This window comes from Sus scrofa, chromosome 3 (assembly GCF_000003025.6).
Source record: "Sus scrofa isolate TJ Tabasco breed Duroc chromosome 3, Sscrofa11.1, whole genome shotgun sequence".
Classification (NCBI taxonomy): Eukaryota; Metazoa; Chordata; class Mammalia; order Artiodactyla; family Suidae; genus Sus; species Sus scrofa.
In genome coordinates, this window is record NC_010445.4 from 24,113,030 (window position 1) to 24,134,559 (window position 21,530).

Here is a 21,530-nt window from a genome sequence, read left to right on the forward strand (position 1 = left end):
TTATAATTACACAGTCGACTGTTTTAGGAGATAGCATGCTTTCCTGTGCTACCAAAGAAACACTCTTCGTAGGGAACACAAATTACCTACAGACAGGTTGTCTTTTCCAATAAAGTATTTTCTGCTTTTTGAAAGTTGATCAAATGTTTAGTCTTTTGAATTTCTCTGAAGGTGGAAACATTTCTTCAGTGTAATGTGAAGACAAATTACCAGAGTCATTCCCATTATTAACAATGAGAAAACTTTTCTGGGTTAAACCCATCCCCAGCAGTACTGACAGAGTCCTGGATAAACATACCAGCTGACACTGGTCCTGAAGTATTTTTGTGTTACTCAATCAACAAAATTTAATAGGAGGGTCCTGAAAAAGCCAATTAAGAATATTTTATGGATGGAGATAGCTCCAGAAATGCATTTTAAAAAGGAACATTTTGGAGTTCCCTGGGGGCCTAGTGGTTGAGGATTTGGTGTTGTTACTGCCATGGCCAGGTTCGATCCCTAGCCTGGGAACTTCTGCATGCCATAAGCATGGCCAAAACAAAGTAGCCTTTTGTTAAGCAATACACTAGTTTAAGAAACACACCATAAAGAGATTAAACAAACAAACAAACAAACAAACAAACAAACAAAGGAATTCCCATCCTGGCTCAGTGGTAACGAACCCAACTAGAATCCATGAGGATGCAGGTTGGATCCCTGGTCTCGCTCAGTGGGTTAAGGATCCAGGGTTGCCATGAGCTGTGGTATTGGTCACAAATGCAGCTCAGTTCTGGCTCTGTGGCTGTGGTATAGGTCGGCAGCTATAGCTCTGATTGGACCCCCAGCCTGGGAACTTCCATATGCCGCAGGTGTGGCCCTAAAAGGTGAAAGAAAGAAAGGAAAGAAAGAAAGGAAAGAAAGAAAGACAGAAAGACAGACAGACAGACAGACAGACAGACAGACAGAAAGAAAGAAAGAAAAAGAAAGAAAGAAAGACAGACACCAGCACTCTTGTTTGCTTTGTACCATTTAGGTGGATTATTTTAGATTAAACAGACACAGATCCTGTTTCATTTTGGATAAACAATCACACCAAATAATGTTACATAAGCGAATTTAGATTCTTTTGGATACCTATTACAGAACAAGTGAAAAATTCAGGTATTAAGTATTAGATCTTTGGGCCTTTCTGTTGTACAGTTAGCAATAAATAACTTTATTAATGCTGTCAATGCCCCCTTATCAGTGTTATCTGTCAATCTCTAATGGTTCTTATGCCTTAATCTGGTTTGGTAAGTAAAAAGAAACTACAATCTAAATAGCTATACACAATCTAATAAAAACAATGGGACAACATTATTGCCTTAAAAACAATTTGTTCTTTAATGTTGATTAATCTAATCTCAAGAAACACTAAAACAATTAAGAATTGCTTAAGAGATATGCAGATATTACAGCTGTTCATTCTGTTAATTGATGTGCCAACTTCATTCCTATCCTATTTTCTATTTTCTACTGTAAAATAAAAACCTATCCTTTATGATGGAGTAACCATTTAACAACTATATTTAAAGTAGACTTTAATATTTTACAAGTGTCAAATGTTTTCCAAATTGGTTAGAAAATGCTTAATCAATTTTTAAGGAAGCAATGAACTAATTCAATCCAATATTGGGTTTTAGTCCAAGGAATTAGATTCTCTATACTGCCTGGAGAAATTTAATGTTAGTGGATGGGTTTTTTTTTTGTTTTTGTTTTTTTTTTAAGCTCATATTGAGACCTGTAAAGTTAGTTTAGATCTTAAATTATTGTTAATGCCGAAGATACCTTTTTTTTTTTTTTTTTTAGGGCGGCTCCTGCAGCATATGGAGGTTCCCAGGCTAGGGGTTGAATTGGAGCTGTGGCTGCTGGCCTACACCACAGCCATAGGAAAGCAGGATCCAAGCTGTGTCTGCGACCTTCACCACAGCTCACGGCAACACCAGATCCTCAACCCACTGAGCGAGGCCAGGGATCAAACCTGAATCCTCATGGATGCTGGTCAGATTCATAACTGCTGAGCCACGGTGGGAACTATGAAAATATCTACTTGTGATATATACGGGTCTTAAATAAGTCTGCAAAGACCTAACTTCACATCCTCAATGACACAGATTTCTCGGTGGCGAGAGTCAAGGAATCAGCTGTGCTGAGAGAAGAGTAAACTAGGGTGGCAGAGGCAAGGATGAGAGTCACTCTTGCCCCCATAGGTGAGACTCATCATGGGTGGCTCTCCTTTGAGAGGCTATTTCCCCACTGTGTAAATCCACCACAAAATGTTAGCTTCGTATTCTTACCAAAACTACAGCTTAACTAGAATAAAAATACATGTGATAGAGATGAAGTGCATTTTCAAAGGCTGAATGGAAACAGCAGGGGGCGCCCAATTCCTCTCTTGGCTGCCACCCCAAGCAGACTAGTTCTGATTACAGAAGCAATGTATTTAAGGAAGCCCAGAGGAATGCAGCTTTAGGCATACTTAGATGACATCAACTCCTCCAAGATACACTGCTGAACAAAAACCACCAAGGTATGGAATAAATATATATTTAAAGAACACTCACACATATACATATATGATTCTATGTATAGAACATCTCTGGTGGGAAACCCCACAAACTGGTAGGAATGGCTGCTTCTAGAAAAGGAGTGGATGACTGGGTGACAGGGCCACAGATGTGACCTACTTTTCACTTGGTGACCCTTTCATGGGCTTTAAATTATGTATCATGCACATACTATTTTAGAGCGTTGTTATTTACTTAAAAAAAGGAAATATTATATTTGGAGGTAGCTACATATTAAACATGTACTTAAATATTCTGCAGAAGAATGAAAAATAAGAATCATAGTTCTTCCCCTTTATTGGGTCACAAGAACCAATGGCTCATGTGAACATCTTAATGCTTTCTCTGACTCATACTACTTTGGTGAATTATATTTTAGATTTCTGGTATTCAGAGCATACGTACTCCCCAAATTTCAACTAAATCCAGAAACTAAATCCTTCTTCTTTGATTTTATTTTACTCCTTAAAGAGTGAATTCTATTTGGATGGTAATTGTATCTGTGAGAAAAGGGTCTTTAAATTTCTCATCAATACCCTTTAATTTAGTAGCCATGTTTCTATAACTGCCTCCAGACCCTATTATTTAGAAAAGAACTGTCTCAGGAAGTCTGACCTTAAACTAGATCATCAACGTGTTTCACATTTCTTTTTTTTTTGTCTTTTTGCTACTTCTTTGGGCCGCTCCCTCGGCATATGGAGGTTCCCAGGCTAGGGATCTAATCAGAGCTGTAGCCACCGGCCTACGCCAGAGCTACAGTAACACGGGATCTGAGCCGCATCTGCAACCTACACCACAGCTCACGGCAATGCCGGATCCTTAACCCACTGAGCAAGGGCAGGGACCGAACCCGCAACCTCATGGTTCCTAGTCGGATTCATTAACCACTGCGCCACGACGGGAACTCTTGTTTCACATTTCTTAACAAGGATGGAAAAGACTTATGTCAACGGCAACGTGATCTAAATTTTAAAATTGAGGGAGTTATAGAGACAAAAATAACACCACAGTTCCAGGACTCTCTTGAAAGAGTTTCACAGAGATAGGGAGAAACAGACTCAGGAACTAATATCTCTACCCTATGATGATCTTCAAGAATGCATTAAGTTTTTAACAATAATGCATGGGATTATGCCTTAGTCCTATCATACACTCTACATTACACTGTCAAGCAGTGTTATGATATTATTAGAAAACTTATGAAAACCTGAGATGATTATAACATATTGAATTAGAAATTAAATCCCATAGCATCTGGCATAGGTATTCTGTTCTTTAGAGCAGGGTTTCTCAATGGGACTCTACTGCCATCTGGGGCCATTCTGCACATTTGTAGGATGTTTAGCAGCATCCCTGCACTCTGTTCACTAGATGCCAGTAGCATTCCCCTGGTTGTGACAATCAAAATGTTTCCAGGCATTGACAAACGTTGTGCCGGGGGGTTGGGGGGGGGGGCGCAAAACTGCTTTAGAAAGAAGAAAAAAGAATTACAGAAGTTTTCCTTTGTGCATTTTTGTTGCTTTCAGCTTGAGAAAAGCCCTCTGTTGTGTTTTGAAATTAAACCCGTTTTGTCAAGCACCAGAGAATGTGTAATATATAAATATATCATACCCTTGGGCATAGTTTAATGAAATAAAAAATGCTGATAAACCATTATGAAATAACAAAATGGGTTGATTTTTCAATGGTCACACAATAGCAGCAGAAACTAAAAGTCAATGATATTAAAAAGCAAATCACCACCTTAATCTAATTTATATTTCTGTGTATTTTCTTCTAGATTTTATCTTTATTTTCAGAGAAGATACCAATACCTTTAGGAAGAGGAAAAGACTCAGGTTAGTGGTTAGGTCTGAGTCACAGACCTGGAACACTGATGTCGCAATGTGAGTAAAAATAAAATGCGTTAAATACAATTTCATACAAAGCCACTAAGGTTTTGGATGTCCTGGTCTCGTGATGAGAATTCTGAAGAGTTGGTGGGACCGCGTAGAGTCTATCTGACGGCCGTACGGAAGTGGTGCTTTTTGATGATTAGAGAGTCCTTATTACTGATTCTTGATTATCTTCACAAATATACCAGTGTGAGTGCCTTCTAGACAAATTTAGTAAGCACAGGTTACTTACTTCCAGTGAATGCTATCCATCGAGCATATTTTGTAGCTTCTCTTCGCCAGTGGGAAGCCACCAGCAAACCACATGTGACAGTTAATGAAATGATTCCCATGATGATAAAAAACAGTGTGGTGACCCACTCTGGGGGAAGCCGAGGTGGGATGCATGTCCGGTCTCGTCCATGGATTGTTTGACACTGTCGCACAAGGCCCACAGTGAGTGCTCCTGGGAAGATGCAAAAGTGGGAATATTTTAGTGGGTTTGGCACACCCAGGGAACTGTCCCTACAAATACCCCTTTAGTCCTTAAATCTTATTTCTCCCTGGGGGGGTCATTCAAGCGCTTAAGTCTACTGAGTGCCACTCTTCAGCATTCTGCTACAGCATAATACTTGGCTTAACAGATAAAGCGAACTGAAACACACACACACAAACCCTCACAAGTCATAGAAAGCAATTTATTCAGTCATTCATCAAATACCTTTCTGAGTACCTGCATCAGGCACTGTTCTAGGCTCCAAGGAAATCACAGTGAACAAGAGTTTCTGCTCTTGCGAGTTTACCATTCAGGCAGAAAGAACTGAAACTTCTCTACTCTCAGATCTAAGACTCAAGTATGCTATTTTATTTTGGCTGAGGCGAACCCCCCCACCCCACCCTTTTTTTGGTCTTTTTGGGGCCGCACCTGTGGCATATGGAGGTTCCCAGGCTAGGGGTCAAATTAGGGCTGTAGCCGCCGGCCTACACCACAGACACAGCAACACAGCATCTGAGCCGTGTCTGTGACCTACACCACAGCTCATGGCTACACCGGATCTTTAATCCACTGAGCGGGGCCAGGGATGGAACATGCGTCCTCACGGATGCTAGTCAGATTCGTTTCCATCGAGCTACGACAGGCACTCCAAAACACACATTTTAAATAACTGAAAAGTGTCTAAGTGTAATGTATAAATAAAAGTAAGCAAATTAAATATTAGAACCACTATATTTTATTAAACTTAAAAGGTTTAAGAATATTACAATATAAGTACTTTTCCATTAAATTCAAGAAGATGCTGGAAAAACTAGGAGGTTCACCTCATTTCATGAGTTCAACAATTTTTGCACAATGTACAAGTGTTCGTGTTGCCAAATCATTACTAGCATGCTTCAGTAGAGGTGCATAAAAGCATTAGTGCTGATTTTTAAAGCGCCCCCTCTCCCATTTCCAATTTAAATAACATGAAAGTGGTTTCTGCTAAACATCAAGAGCTACTTTTACACAAACATGTTCTCATGTCAAACCCAAGGAAACCTTCTATCAAATTTGGAGTGAATTAATTTACAGAAACCCAGATAAGGAAAATGAAAGAGTATTTCATCCTGTTCCCCACTAGAAGAACAATTAGAATGTTACTTTTGAGTAAAAGTTGCTTGTTTCCCCCTTTAAGAGCAACCGCAAATGGGAAAACAGCTGCCTAAAGTATAAGAAAACAAATTTCTGGAGCCACTGAAAACATAATAGGTTTCTCCCATCTTTTGTGGTCTTATCTTCTCATCTGAACAACAACAACTACAACAAAAAGACATTAACCTCAAAATCACAGCACTTGCCATGCACAAGCGCCTGTTTTGAGGACAGTCAATAAAATTCCCAAGGCATTTCGGGAAGCTGCCTGTGGTGGGAGAAGACAGATGCGGGCTGGAGCTGACAGATGTATAGGTGGGTAGGCGGGGCTGTCGGAGGGAGGGGGGTTTCCTGCAAAATAATCAATGTGTTTAAAGAAAACAGAAAAATCAGTTATTTTCTCAAAACTGAGGTGTCTTTTTTTTTTTTTCTAATGCTAACTCTTAACACTTTCAAAAGAGCGAAAGACACTAAACCAGTTGTACCCTTTTCTCTCAAATCATCTAACAGGCCCTTCTCGTCATCTCCACCTGGGTGCAAATAGTATCACAATTATGAGATCACCTCCAGCAGGATGGAGGCAGATGAGGGGTGACAGAGGGAAAGTGGGCAAACCTTCACAGTAATACCACCCTGACCCTCCTCCTGGCTGCTGTTTGGAGTGGAGTGACTTTATAGGCCCAAGAGAAGTCAAGCAGTTCAAAGTTTCTGACAATCACTAATTTTTTGAAGTATTGTGTAACCGTTTGAAATCAGAAACGGGGAGGGGACAGGAGTAAGTAGGTACCAGGGAGCTGCATACTTGTTCTTCAAAGGAAACACTAAAAAGTTTGCTTGAAAGGAAAACTTGGGGGAGAGGGTGTGTCTTATTAGGATAAGACATTTTATTGTAATTTTAGAAATAAAGAAGACGTTTACAGTAGTGCTCAAGAACCCCTAACAGGAAACCACTCCTGATCACTCAGCAAAAAACCTCTAACAAATTACCCTCCGTAGAGATGGGATTAAGATGGCAGAAGAGAAGGACTGGAGCTCAACTTCTCTCCTAAAAACAACAAAATTTACAACCAAATGCTGAGCAATCTTCAACCAAATGGACCGGAAACTTTCAAAAAGATATCCTACTCCAGAAGACAAAGAGGAGGCCACCACAAGAGGTAGGAGGGGTGACTACGTGATATAAGCAACCCCATACCTCCCGAGTGAGAAGCCCCACAGACTGGAAAGTAACTGGTTCACAGAGACTCCCCTACAGGAGTGAGAGTTCTGAGCCACACATCAAACTCCCATGTGTGGGGATCTGGCACTGGGAGAAAGAGCCCCAGAGCATAAGGCATTGAAGGCCAGTGGGGCTTGTGTGCAGGAGCTCCATGGGACTGGGGGAGACGGAACCCCATTCTTAAAAGGCGCACACAGACTTTCATGTGCTCTGGGTCCCAGGGCAAAGCAAAGTCTCCATAGGAATCTGGGTCAAACCTGACTGCAGTTCTTGGAGGACCTTCTAGGAAAACAGGGGTGAGTGTAGTTTTGGGGGAAGGACATTGGAAGCAAAGCTCTGGGGAATATTCAGCAGCCTGCCTTCCTCTGGAGGTGGCCATTTGGGGGAAATCTGGCCCCGCCCATCAGCGCTGAACCTCCCCAGGGCAAACAACAATCCCGGTGGGATCACAGCCCCGCCCATCAGTAAACAGGCTGCCTTTAGACCCGTCCCCCTCTAATCTCACCAGAGACAAAGCCCTACCCACCAGAGGGATAGGAAACAGCCCCACCTGCCAGTGGACAGGCATCAGTCCCTCCCATCAGGAAGCTAAAGCAAGCCCCCAACCAACTTGAGCCACAAGGGGGGCTGCCCCCAGAAGTAAGAGAGGCTACAACTCTATTATCTGTAAAAAGGTCACCACACCAAAAACCTATAAAAATGAAAAGATGGAGAACTATAACCCAGATGGGGGAGAAAGGAAAAACCCCAGAAAATCAGCTAAGTGATCAGGAGATTCTCAGCCTCCAGGAAAAAGACTTTAGATTGTTGATGCTGAAGATGATGCAAGACATTGGAAATAAACTGGAGGCAAAGATGGATAACTTACAGGAAACACTGACCAAAGCGATACAAGATATAAAATTTAAACAAGAAAAGATGCAAAATACAATAACTGAAAGAAAAAAAATTCATTAGAAGCAAATTACCCTCTGCAGTCACTACCCATTTGTAAACGCTAAACTTACTGTAAGAATAGGCAATGAAAGACCCGCTAGCAAAGTTATGGATTCTGATGATAGCAACAACTTTCTTCACAACTTCATTTAAAATACAAAGAAAGTTCCAGGAGTTCCCATTGTGGCTCAGTGGAAACAAATGAGACTAGTAACCATGAGGATGCAGGTTCAATCCCTGGCCTCGCTCAGTGCGTTAAAGAGCCAGCACTGCTGTGAGCTGTGGTGTAAGTCGCAGATGTGGTTTGGCGGCTACAGCTCTGATTGGACCCCTGGCATGGGAACCTGAGGGTCCCTAAAAAAAAAAAAAAGAAAGAAAGTTTCATTGGTAATTCTATATAGTTGGTGGACTGAGATTAACATTTAACAACTATTTTATTTGCTGGCAAATATTTGAAGCTGTAGGTTCAGTAAGTCATAACTAAAACATCTCTCCTTCAAAATATTTGAGTATCCTTATGTTGCTTCTTTACTATCCATTTAAGGATATGGCAGGGAGCATTAGGGGTCAAATTTAACTTCCTGTGCCTGTCGGTTGTTAATCTTTCTGAACAGGATTATTTTTTCCTCCTCTCCTGACCGGCATACCACACCAAGTGAATACAAAGAGAACAAGTAAGAAAATGAAAATTATAGACATACTTTCTACAAACCAAATGGAAATAACCTGACAGATGTTCAGCTTTAAAAGAAGAGTTATGTTCCTGTATTTACTAAGGTCTATATCACCACAAGTCAAGACCAAGAGCTATGTTCTGGAAGAAAGGAAAGCTAATGCTAACAACAGTAAGCTGTACCATATATAAAACAATCAATTCACAAACATTTTATTGAGTGTCTCTTATGCGCTCACATTTTTGTAGTGGTCTGAGACTCCAAGACTGTCACACTTTCAGTGAAAATAGACTTTTCTTAAATAAATTATGCAAGGGCTGGTGCAAACAGTGGTTGGTCACACTGTTGCTAAAATTCACTTTCTTGAGTAAGGTTCTAGGGCAATATAATTTATATCAGAATCACATATTTCAAACCACAAGTTGTCCGAGTGTAAAGATCTGCAGGGGTAACTGTGCTGCTACTATTTTTTTTTTTTTTTTTTCTTTTTGTAGTCACACCTGCAGCATATGGAAGTTCCCAGGCTAGGGGTCGAATTGGAGCTGCATCTGCAACTTACACCACAGTGTGCGGCAACGCTAGATCCTTAACCCACTAAGAAAACCAGGGATTGAACCTAAATCTGTACAGAGACAATGTCAAGTCCTTAACCTGCTGAGCTACAATGGGAGCTCCTGTGCTGCTACTATTGAATCTTGTAAATTCAGCTAACTGTTACTAACCAAACTTTCACCAGGTCTTTAAATTTCATCTTTTGCCTCCGAGAATTAGCTCCTGCCTGTAGATTCAAATCCATCACTCACCAGCCAAGATCTTTTATGTTCTCCAAATTCTCTGAACACATTTAGACTGAATCACACAATCGTGCACTTGATTTTAAGGTAGCTCCTTTTAACTCCAAACAGAAAATGAGCTTTTCAGGAGGGAACTGCACTGTCTACTTCATTGGAAACCCCCAGACTGGCCTGCAGCAATGGGCACAAGGCAGGGATTAATAAACATTTGGTGAATTTAAATGAATTAAAAAAAGCTCATTTAAAAACCACAATGCATTAACTAGGTTCTCCTATAGAACTGTCTCAGGGTGATTTCTTGAAGTATACTAAACTAAGCATAAACTCAGCCATTCATTAATTTTTGTTTTATCCAACAGGTCTTTTGCTTCTGGAAGGGGCCTGTAATTCCATTCCCCAAACAGCCAATCCATCTTTACCCTGCAGCTGTTTCCTAGGTAACCAATCCAGTCAAATAAAAGAGCTGCACACAAGGAGAAAAAGGAAACCAAACTAGGAACTACAGCGTCTCACATGCCTCTTAGTATCTCACCTGTGTATCATAACACACAAAAGGAAGTCATGATGAGTCTTTCACTGCCAAGTGGGGTATCTTAACTAAAGAGGCTTTTGACACCCATCATCTACAGATCCAGACACTGTTGAAATGATTTAACACAGCCCGCCTGAGCATGTCTGCTGCCACAATAAGAATGATTACGAGGCACGTCATCACCACATGTAAAAGCTGAAAATCTCAAACACAGGGATTGCAAATCAGAAAGGCATACATACCCACCAGTCTGTCAGTGCAAATCATGTGCAGGAAGTGCTCGCTCAACGGGCCACAGAGAGGATTTTCCAATATAGGGTTGAACTGGAGCAAAATGGTGAAGTTCACATATGCTATTGCCTTCTCCCATCTCCCCCTCAAATTTTCTTTCTACTCATGTTCTCTTCTCATGTACTCATGGGGCACTTCTTGTCAGCTGCAGGGCCTGTGAACTGGCTCGCCCTGTCTCTACCACTGAGGTGGATCTCTTCTTACTCGCCTTTCTCCCTGGGGATTTAAAAATGTGATCTTGGCAGATGTGTATCTGCCATACCTTAATGGTATACAGACCAAACACTTTCCCACAAATGTTTTAATGGTTGATAAAGGCTTCACATGTTGCCCTTCCCAAGAGCATTTGTAGGTCCAAGATGTGGCTTGGATCTGGCGTTGCTGTGGCTGTGGCCAGAAGCTACAGCTCTGATTCAACCCCTAGCCTGGGAACTTCCATATGCTGCGGGGGCAGCTCTAAAAAGACCAAAAAAAGTGAACTGGCCAAAAATAGTAGACAAGTAAAACAAGGACCCTTAATAAACCATACTAGGCAGTGTCTGAAAATCTGAGTCACATAACAGGTTTATCAGGCCAGTCACTAGTGTCCGCTATAGTAACAGCACATCCCTTCCTGTTACTTCTACCTGTTCTTAAACCTCCCTGGCACTTCCCGTCACTAGACCCTCTTTTCTCCCCCTCTATCATTTTTCTAATGTCTTTACTTCTTTCCTTATCTGGCCTAAAGTCCTTGATCCATGATGGTACCACCTCACTTCTATCCTTTCACCGTAGCCACCTGGCAAAACCCCTAAACCTGATGCAACGTGTTTTGTCCTTCTGGCACTTACCTCTAGGGATGTTGAATGCGGATGAAGAAAATCCTATCTTGGAGCAGAGGGGTGCCACTACACATTCCTAGGGTTCTATCTCGGGACCATCACTACTATCCGGAAACTGGATTTCCCTAGTTCAGGGCTCCCCCATGCTCTGCCGTGGCCACTCCAGGTCTGCGGCTCTATCCTTCCATAGGAGAACCAACCACGGCCTCTATCACTTCAGTAGGTGCCCGTGTCTACTACGTTTCAGAAAAGATAAAGGCCATCGGAGAGCAACTCAACGGTTCACCACCAACACTTAGGAATTGATCTGCACATAATTTAGTCTTTCATCCTACGGATCGTTATCACTTTGTTTTGGATCCCATTCTCTCTCTTGCTTTGCGAGCTTGCCCAACTTATTTTCTTTCTCTCCTGGAATGCAGGATTATTTGGATGTGCTTAAGTCCCCTCTATCATAAAACGAGCCATCCTCTGCTATCGACTCGTGTTTCTGTCTGCCCTGCCTAGCAGCCTTTGTCCCCCAACCTTGTCTAGTTTCTGTCCCTGTCTCCACTTCCCAGGGTCTCATTCCCTCTTTAATCTACTGCAATTTGGCTTCTGCCCCAGCCACCCCACTGACACAGCTCTTGCTGGGCTCATTCATCCCACGCTGCTGACTCCAAAGGATATTTCCAAGTCCCTTTCTTAACATTTTAGCAACATCTGATATAGCTGCTTCAAATACATTTCCTTTGGTTTTGGTGACTCTATGTTCTATTTATTTTCCTCATGCCTCTTTAGTTTTTCCTTCTCTGTTTTCTTTTCTCCACAGACACTTTTTTTTTCTGCCATGCATTAAAATTTGGTATTCTTTAGGGATCTTTGTTGAATCTGGTTTTTCTTCTTTCACCCTCTCTCTGCTGTAAGTCCAAACAGCCTACAAAAGTCTAGATGATATTACTTTTTTTGTTTTCAGATTTGATGCTCAAATTGTTGTTTAAATTATAGTTGATTTACAATGTTGTACTAATTTCTGTTGTACAGCAAAGTGACTTGGTTATATACACATTCTTTTTTTTTTTTTGGCCCCACCCAGGACAAAGTTCCTAGACTAGGGATCAAACCTGCACCTCAGCAGTGACCTGAGCCACTGCAGAGATAACTGCAGAGAAAACCTTTAACCTGGCGCATCACAGCGGGAACTTCCATACATTCTTTTTTAAAGATATTTCATTCATTCCATTATGGTTTATCCCAGGAGATTGGATACAGTTCCCTGTGCTGCATAGTAGGACCTCATTGTCCATCCTTTCTAAATGTAATAGTTTGATGCTCAAATTCTTTTTTTTTTTTTTTTTTTTTTTGTCTTTTTAGGGCTGCACTCACAGCATTTGGAAGTTTCCAAGCTAAGGGTCAAATCAGAGCTGTAGCTCCCGGCCTACACCATAGCCATAGCAACGCCAAATCTAAACTGCATCCATACGACCTACACCACAGCTCATGGCAACACTGGATCCTTAAGCTGCTGAGCGAGGCCAGGGATCAAACCTGCATCCTTATAAATACTAGTCAGGTTTGTTACTGCTCAGCCAAGACGGAAACTCCTTAAATTAATTCTTAAATATCATCTCTAACATATATACACACAGTGCAGGCCTTCAAAAATACTGTTTTCTCTGCCTAAACTACTCTTCCAAACTTCTTTTCCTGGCTACTAACTACAACTCTAAAACTCCAGTTGCAGCTTATAAGTCAGTTCTGGGAAGTCTTCCTTGACAAGTTCATACATTCCTATTCTAGGCTGATTGTTCCTCTATGCTTCCACGGCTTCTATCAAAGCACCATAACTGTCTCTTTATTGAACCTTGAGGGGGTCGTCAGAAATCCCAAATTTGTAGCCAGTAGGTCAGAATTGGCTCCCCACCCTGCCTCAAATCTTAGGGTAGTGTCTGAATTGGCGGGAGTCCTGTAGAGCACAAGCCCTTAACTTGTGGGATCTGTGCTACCTCTAGGTAGTTACTGTCAGAACTGAAGTGTACTCAGCGGGAATTAGAACACATGTTTACACCAAAACTTGTACGTGAATGTTCATAGCAGCATCACTCAACAATCCAAATGTACATCAACTGATAAACAAAATTCATACAACAGAATATTATTCAGGGAGTTTCTGTCATGGCTCAGTGGTTAACGATCCCGACTAGGAACCATGAGATTGCAGGTTTGATCCCTGGCCTTGCTCAGTGGGTGAAGGATCCAGCATTGCTGGTGAGCTGTGGTGTAGGTCGCGGACACGGCTCGGATCCTGAGTTGCTGTGGCTCTGGTGTAGGCCGGCAGCTACAGCTCCAATTCGACCCCTAGCCTGGGAACCTTCAGATGCCGCACGTGCGGCCCTAGAGAAGACAAAAAAACAAAACAAAACAAAACAAAGAATATGATTCAGAACACTTTAAAAAAGAAGTACTGGAGTTCCTGTCGTGGCACAGTGGTTAACGAATCCGACTAGGAACCATGAGGTTGCGGGTTCGGTCCCTGCCCTTGCTCAGTGGGTTAACGATCCGGCGTTGCCGTGAGCTGTGGTGTAGGTTGCAGATGCGGCTCGGATCCAGCGTTGCTGTAGCTCTGGCATAGGCCGGTGGCTGCAGCTCTGATTCAACCCCTAGCCTGGGAACCTCCATATGCTGCAGGAGCGGCCCAAGAAATAGCAAAAAGGCAAAAAAAAAAAAAAAAAAAAAAAGAAGTACTGCTACAAACTACAACGTGGATGAACCCTACGTTAAGTGAAAGAAATCAGACATGAAAGGCAACCTACTGCATTATTCCATTTATATGAAATATAAAGAATAGGTAAATCCAAAGAGGCAGAAAGATTAGTGAATGCCAGGGGATGGGGAGGAGGAATGGGGAAGTCAGGTTTTTCCCAGGCTGACGCAAATACTCTAGAACTAGATATTGGCGATGGCTGTGCAACATTGTGAATATACTAAAAAGTAACTGAATTGTGCACTTTATTTATTTGCCTTTTTTTTGGGGGGGGGCGCTCAGAGCCGCATCTGTGACCTACTCCACAGTTAACACCAATGCCATTGTTAACCCACTGAGTGAGGCCAGGGATTGAATCTGCAGCCTCATGGTTCCTAGTTGAATTTGTTTCTGCTGCGCCATGACAGGAACTCCAGAATTGTGCACTTTAAAAGGGTGGATTTTATGTTTTTTTAACTAAAAAAATTTTTTTATTGTTATTTCCCTCAATACATTTTTCCCCCAGTGTACAAAATGGGAACCCAGTTATACATACATGTATACATAATTTTTTCTCCCATTGTCGTGCTGCATTGTAAGTATCTAGTCATAATTTTCAGTGCTACCCAGCAGGATCTCATTGTAAATCCATTCCATGAGCAATAGTTTGCATCTGTTGACCCCAAGCTCCCGATCCACCCCCCCCGCCCCCGCCGGGGCAACCATGAGTCTATTCTCCAAGTCCATGATTTTCTTTTCTGTGGAAAGGTTCATTTGTGCTGTATATTAGATACCAGATATAAGTGATGTAATATGGTATTTGTCTTTCTCTTTCTGACTTATTTCACTCAGTATGAGAGTCTCTAGATCCAGCCATGTTGATGCAAATAGCATTATTTCGTTCTTTTTTATGGCCGAGTAGTATTCCATTGTGTATATATATATACCACATCCTCCTAATCCAATCATCTGTCAATGGAGTTTGGGTTGTTTCCAGTTCTTGGCTACTGTGAACAGAACTGCAATGAACATGTGGGTGCATGTGTCGTTTTTAAGGAAAGTTTTGTCCAGATATATGCCCAAGGTGGGATTGCTGGATCATATGGTAGTTCTACGTATAGATTTCTAAGGTACCTCCATACTGTTCTCCATAGTGGCTGTACCAGCTTACATTCCCACCAAGACTGCAGGAGGGTTCCCTTTTCTCCACACCTGCTCTAGCACTTGTTATTTGTGGACTTACTAATGAGGGCCATTCTGACTGGTGTGAGGTGGTATCTCATGGTAGTTCTGATTTGCATTTCTTCTTCTTCTTTTTTTTTTTTTTTTGCCTTTTTGCTATTTCTTGGGCTGCTCCTGCGGCATATGGAGGTTCCCAGGCTAGGGGTCCAATCGGAGCTGTAGTCTCCAGCCTACGCCAGAGCCACAGCAACGCTAGATCCGAGCCGCGTCTGCAACCTACACCACAGTAGGTTCACGGCAACGCCGGATCGTTAACCCACTGAGCAAGAGCAGGGACCGAACCCGCAACCTCATGGTTCCTAGTCGGATTCGTTAACCACTGTGCCACGACGGGAACTCCTGATTTGCATTTAATAATCAGGGATGTTGAGCATTTTTTCATGGCTTGTTGGCCATCTGTATCTCTTGGAGAAATGTCTATTCAGGTCCTTCACCCATTTTTCCATTGGGTTGTTGGCTTTTTTGCTGTTGAGTTGTATAAATTGCTTGTATATTCTACAGATTAAGCACTTGTCAGTTGCATCATTTGAAACTATTTTCTCCCATTCTGTAAGTTGTCTTTTTTTCTTTTTGGTTTCTTTTGCTGTGCAAAAGCTTATCAGTTTGATTAGGTCCCACTGGTTTATATTTTTGCCTTTATTTCTGTTGCTTTGGGAGACTGAACTGAGAAAATATTCAAAAGGTTTATGTCAGAGAATGTTTTGCCTATGTTCTCTTCCAGGAGTTTGATGGTATCTTTCTTATATTTAAGTCTTTAAGCCATTTTGAGTTTATTTTCGTGCATGGTGTGAGGGTGTGTTATAGTTTCATTGATTTGCACGCAGCTGTCCAGGTTTCCCAGCAATCTTGCTGAATAAACTATCTTTTTCCCATTTTATGTTCTTGCCTCCTTTGTCAAAGATTAATGGACCATAGGTGTCAGGGTTTATTTCTGCATTCTCTATTCTGTTCCATTGGTCTATTCTGGTACCAGTACCACACTGTCTTGATGACTGTGGCTTTGCAACATTGCTTGAAGTCTGGAGGAGTTATGCCTCCTGCTTGGTTTTTGTTTTTCAGGATTGCTTTGGTGACTCTGGTTTTTTTGTGGTTCCATATACATTTTTGGATTGTTTGTTTTACTTCTGTGAAAAATGTTATGGGTAATTTGCTAGGAATTGCATTGAATCTGTAGATTGCTTTGGGTAGTGTGGCCATTTTTACAATCTTAATTTTTCCAACCAAGGAACATGGAATATCTTTCCATTTCTTTACATCTTTAATTTCCTTGATTAATGTTTTATAGTTCTTGGCATATAAGTTCTTTACCTCCTTGGTCAGGTATATTCCCAGGTATTTGATTTTTTGGGGTACAATTTTAAAGGGTATTGTATTTCTGTATTCCTTTTCTAATATTTCATTGTTAGTATACAGAAATGTGACTGATTTCTGAATGTTAATGTTATATCCTGCTACTTGGCTGAATTTGCTGATCAGTTCAACTAGTTTCTGAGTTGAGTCCTTAGGGTTTTCTATGTATAGTATCATGTCGTCTGCATACAGTGACAGTTTTATCTCTTCTCTTCCTATCTGGATGCCTTTTATTTCTTTTGTTTGTCTAATTGCTGTGGCTAGGACTTCCAATACCATGCTGAACAGCAGTGGTGAGAGTGGGCTGAAAGGGTGGATTTTATTTTAGAAGAAACCCAACAGCTTAGGTTTACCAACTTAGTTTCAACAGTAAACCAAAACTCTGCTCCAATATCCCTCAATTCCCTCCCCTTTTTTTGTACTACTACCATTCAAAAAATAAACAGTAATTATAAAACTGTGTTGACTGGCTTATAATATATAAAGTTACAGCAAAAAGCTATACTGAGACTTGTGGTTGCCATGGGGGGAGTGCGGGGTGGGATGGGGTGCTTGGGGTTCATAGATGCAGACTATTGCCTTTGGAATGGATTAGGAATGAGATCTTGTTGTGTAGCACTGGGAACTATGTCTGGTCACTTATGATGGAGCCTGATAATGTGAGAAAAAAGAATGTATACATGTATGTGTAACTGCGCCACCATGCTGTACTGTAGAAAATTGACAGAATACTGTAAACCAGCTATACAAAAACACAAAACAAAACAGGAACAAATGTTAAGCACATTAAAAAAAAAAAAAGGCTATACCGACTTTTATATTCACCTTTACAGTTAACTTTACTGCTGCTCTATTTCTTCATGTGGATTCAAAACACTGCCTACTGCCCTTTTAGTTCAGTTTGAAGACTCCTTTCAGTATTTCTTAGAGGACAGGTCTGCTAGTGATGGATTTTCTCAGTTTCTGTTTATTTCAGAATGTCTTATTTCTTCCTTTGTTTTTGAAGGACAATTTTGCAGAATTCTTAGTTGATGGTCTGTTTCTTGCAGCATTTTGAATATATCATCTCATGGATTTCTGGTCTCATGGTTTCTGAGGAGAAGTTGGTTGCTAATGGTATTGAGGATCCCTTGTGGGTGAGGATTCACTTTCTTCCTGCTGTTCTCAAGATTCTCTTAATGTCTGTTTTTTACTGACTAGGATGTGTCTTGGTGTAGATTGCTTTGAATCTATCCTATTTGGAATTGGTTGAGATTATTCAATGTGCAGATTAAAGGTTTTCATCAAATCTGGAGAGATTCTGGCTATTCTTCAAATATTTAAAAAAATTTATTCTAATCATGTAATTTACAACATGGTGTTAATTTCTGCCATACAGCAAAGTGACTCAGTTACATACACACACACAAACACATATACTTTTTCCTATTCTTTTCCATTATGGTCTATCACAGGATATTAAATATAGTCTGGCTTAGTACGATAATCTCTAGGTCTATCCACATTGCTGCAAATGGCAAGTATTCTTCATGTCCCTTTCTCTCTTCCTCTTCTTGGATAGAGCACAGCATTCCCCCTTTATCCACAGTTTTGCTTTCTGCAGTTTGTTACCCACAGTGAACGATGGTCCAAAAATATTAAATGGAAAATTCCAGAAATGAAATCTTGTGTCATCTGGCTCTGGCCTGCCTAGGACATGAATCACCCCATTGTCCAGTGAATCCACGCTGTAAGGGATACTGTCTGTTAGGCACTTACTGGTCATCTCAGTTATCCAATGGATTGTCTCAGTATTGCACTGCTTGGCTCAAGGAAACCTTATTTTACTTAGGGGTCATTATTAAGAGCAGTAATGCTGACAGTTCAGATATGCCAAAGTGAAACTGTAAAGTGCTTCCTTTAAATGAAAGGGGAAAATTTTCAACTTAGTAAGAAAAAAATCATATGCTGAGGTTGCTAAGATCTATGATAAGAATGAATCTTCTAACCATGAAACTGTGAACACGGAAAAATAAACTAGTGCTAATTTTGCTGTTGTACCTCAAAGTGCAAAAGTTATGGCCAATGTGTGATAAGTATTTGGTTAATATAGAAAAGGCATTAAATTCATGAGTGGAAGACATGCTAATTGACAGCAATGTGTTACACTAGAAGGCACTGAGCCTATATGAAAACTTCAGCAAAGGATCTCCTGAAACAAATGATATCAAGCAATTTACTGCAAGTAAAGGATGATCACACACCTTTAGCAACAGGATTGGATAGAAAAATAGAGATCGAGTTCCCATTGTGGCTCAGTGGAAACGAACCCAACCAGTATCCAATGAAGTTGCGGGTTTGATCCCTGGCCTCACTCCGTGGGTTAAGGATCCAGCATTGCCGTGAGCTGTGGTGTAGGTTGCAGATGTGGCTCGAATCTGGCATTGCTGTGGCTGTGGCATAGGCTGGCAGCTGTAGCTCTGACTTGACCCCTAGCCTGGGAACTTCCATATGTCTGACCTGCAGTCCTAAAAAAATATAAAAGTAAAAAAATAAAGAGGGAGAGATCACATTCCATTCACATAACTTTTATTCAATATATTGTTATAATTGTTCTCTTTATTTTAGCTATTGTTTTTTAATATCTCACTATGCCTAATTTACAAATTAAACCTTTTTATAGATATGTATGTATTATAGGTTTGTATGTATTATAGGGCTGGGTACTATCTGCAGTTTCAGGCACTCACTGGGGGTCTTGGAACATATCCCTCATGGGGGGAAAGGCAGGTGTAATAATACTGCATTTCCCTTACTAAAGTGTAAGAGCTTTCAAATATTAAACAAATTAGCTATTTGTCTGTCATTTGAGCTACAGATATTTTATCCCAGATATTTTGAGAACTCCTGCTCTAGACATATTTGCTTCTAGTCAGAGAGATGATCAGAACTAAAGAGCAACATTCAATTGCATTTAGCAAGAAAGGGTTTTTTGTTTGTTTCCCTTTTTTGTCTTTTTAGGGCCACACTTGCGGCATATGGAAATTCCCAGGCTAGGGGTGGAATCAAAGCTGTAGCTGCCAGCCTACACCACAGCCACAGCAAGGCCAGATTTAAGCCATGCCTGTGACACATGCCACGGTTCATGGCAATGTTGATCCTTAACCCACTGAGTAAGGCCAGGGATTGAACCCACATCCTCATGGATACTAGTCAGGTTCAAAACCCACTGAGCCACAGTGGGACCTCCAAGAAAGATGTGTCTGAAACACCCGAACTATTTTCTTTTGGAGCTTCACTTTTTTTTTTTTTTGTCTTTTTAGGGCTGTACCTGCGGCATATGGAGGTTCCCAGGCTATGGTGCCGGCCTACACCACAGCCACAGCAATGCCAGATCTGAGCCATATCTGCGACCTACACCACAGCTCACAGCAACACCGGATCCTTAACCCACTGAGCAAGGCCAGGGATCGAACCCACAACCTCATGGTTCCTAGTAGGATTCATTTCTGCTGCACCACAACAGGAACTCCTGGAGCTTTGTATTTTAATCCACCAAGTAAAGTTTCTGGTGCTAGAGAAACAGCTAATCAAGTATGCTGTTTAAAGACTAAGAGGTAGAATGCTGACAGAAGCAACCAAGCAGAATCCAAATCAATTCATTTCACTTACTGTAGCTTAAGAGGGGTTTTCCTTTTAACTTCCAAAATTAAAATGTTTGAATGTACTTCCACAGAGTGCTTTCTTGCCAAGGTAAACTCTCTAGCCACAAAATAATCAATCAAGAAAACAGAAGTAAACATACCTCAACAGGCCAAATATATATAGCATTAGAAACCAATGGAAATAATGAATTATTTAGTCAACTGTTTTAGACAATTGGTTTACCATCTAGAAAGGAATTAAGATAGATTCTTACTTAATACTATTCACCAAAATGATAGATTCTTACTTAATACTATTCACCAAAATAAGATAGCAGATGAATATAAAAATTAAAATCATAACAGGAAAATATTCTTCATGATAAAAGAAACCGTAAACAATATTAGAAAATAAATTTGAAAACCAATAGGAGGCTGGGAGAAAATATTTGCAACTAACAGATTAATATCTGGAATATAAGAGTAGGTACTAGAAGTCAATGAGGAAAAACAAAAAACCTCAAGTATACAAACTGAAGATGAAGTTTAAGTGGCCAATAATATGAAAAGACGTTCGACTTAATAAAAAAGAAATACAAATTAAGACAAAATACTATGTTTTACTAGGTTCTGGTCCTTAAGTTGGCAAAAACTAAGAAGATTTTTACTATCCAGCAATTGAAAAGGAATGGAAAAATGAATACTATTTTACACATTGTTGGGATAGTGTAAAGGAAACTGGCACAGCCTTTTGGGAGAGCAAAATGAGGTACTAATATCAATGTCAGTTAATGCTTATGTAGTGCTAACATGTCCCAGATACTATTCTAAGTGCTTAAGATAAACCAGCTCATTTCATCTCTTTACAACACTATGAGGTAGGTACTATTATTTCTCCAGTTTATAGATGAAAAAACCAAGACACAGAGATGTTGAGTAAAATCACACACAAAGATGCTGAACCTACAAAGTCTGGCTCTAGACTCTGTTACTATCCATATGCTATACTATACTGTAGAGGTTGCTTTGGAAAGACACTGCTCAGATCTCCTCTGAAGACACCTTGCAGTTAAACTCAAACATGCAATTAGCCTACAGCTGTTCGCACCTTTGAGATTCACCTCATTTTTCAAGATAAGCCACTTTTTTTTTTTTTTTTTTTTCCCTCAGACAGCCTCTGGTCAATAACTGAGCATGAAGGAGTTCTAGGACCTAGCCATGTCTACCAACACCAGAC

At 40.7% G+C, this 21,530-nt stretch overlaps 1 protein-coding gene across 1 annotated transcript in view; it reads right to left on the bottom strand.

The window, feature by feature from the left end:
• The window catches only part of C3H16orf52 (chromosome 3 C16orf52 homolog), a 68,284-nt gene that overhangs the window by 5,152 nt on the left and 41,602 nt on the right, over positions 1–21,530 (bottom strand). Inside the window, exon 2 of the mRNA XM_021086492.1 lies at positions 4,713–4,925. Coding sequence (XP_020942151.1) covers positions 4,713–4,925 — 213 coding nt within the window. The remainder of the gene's footprint in view (positions 1–4,712; positions 4,926–21,530) is intronic.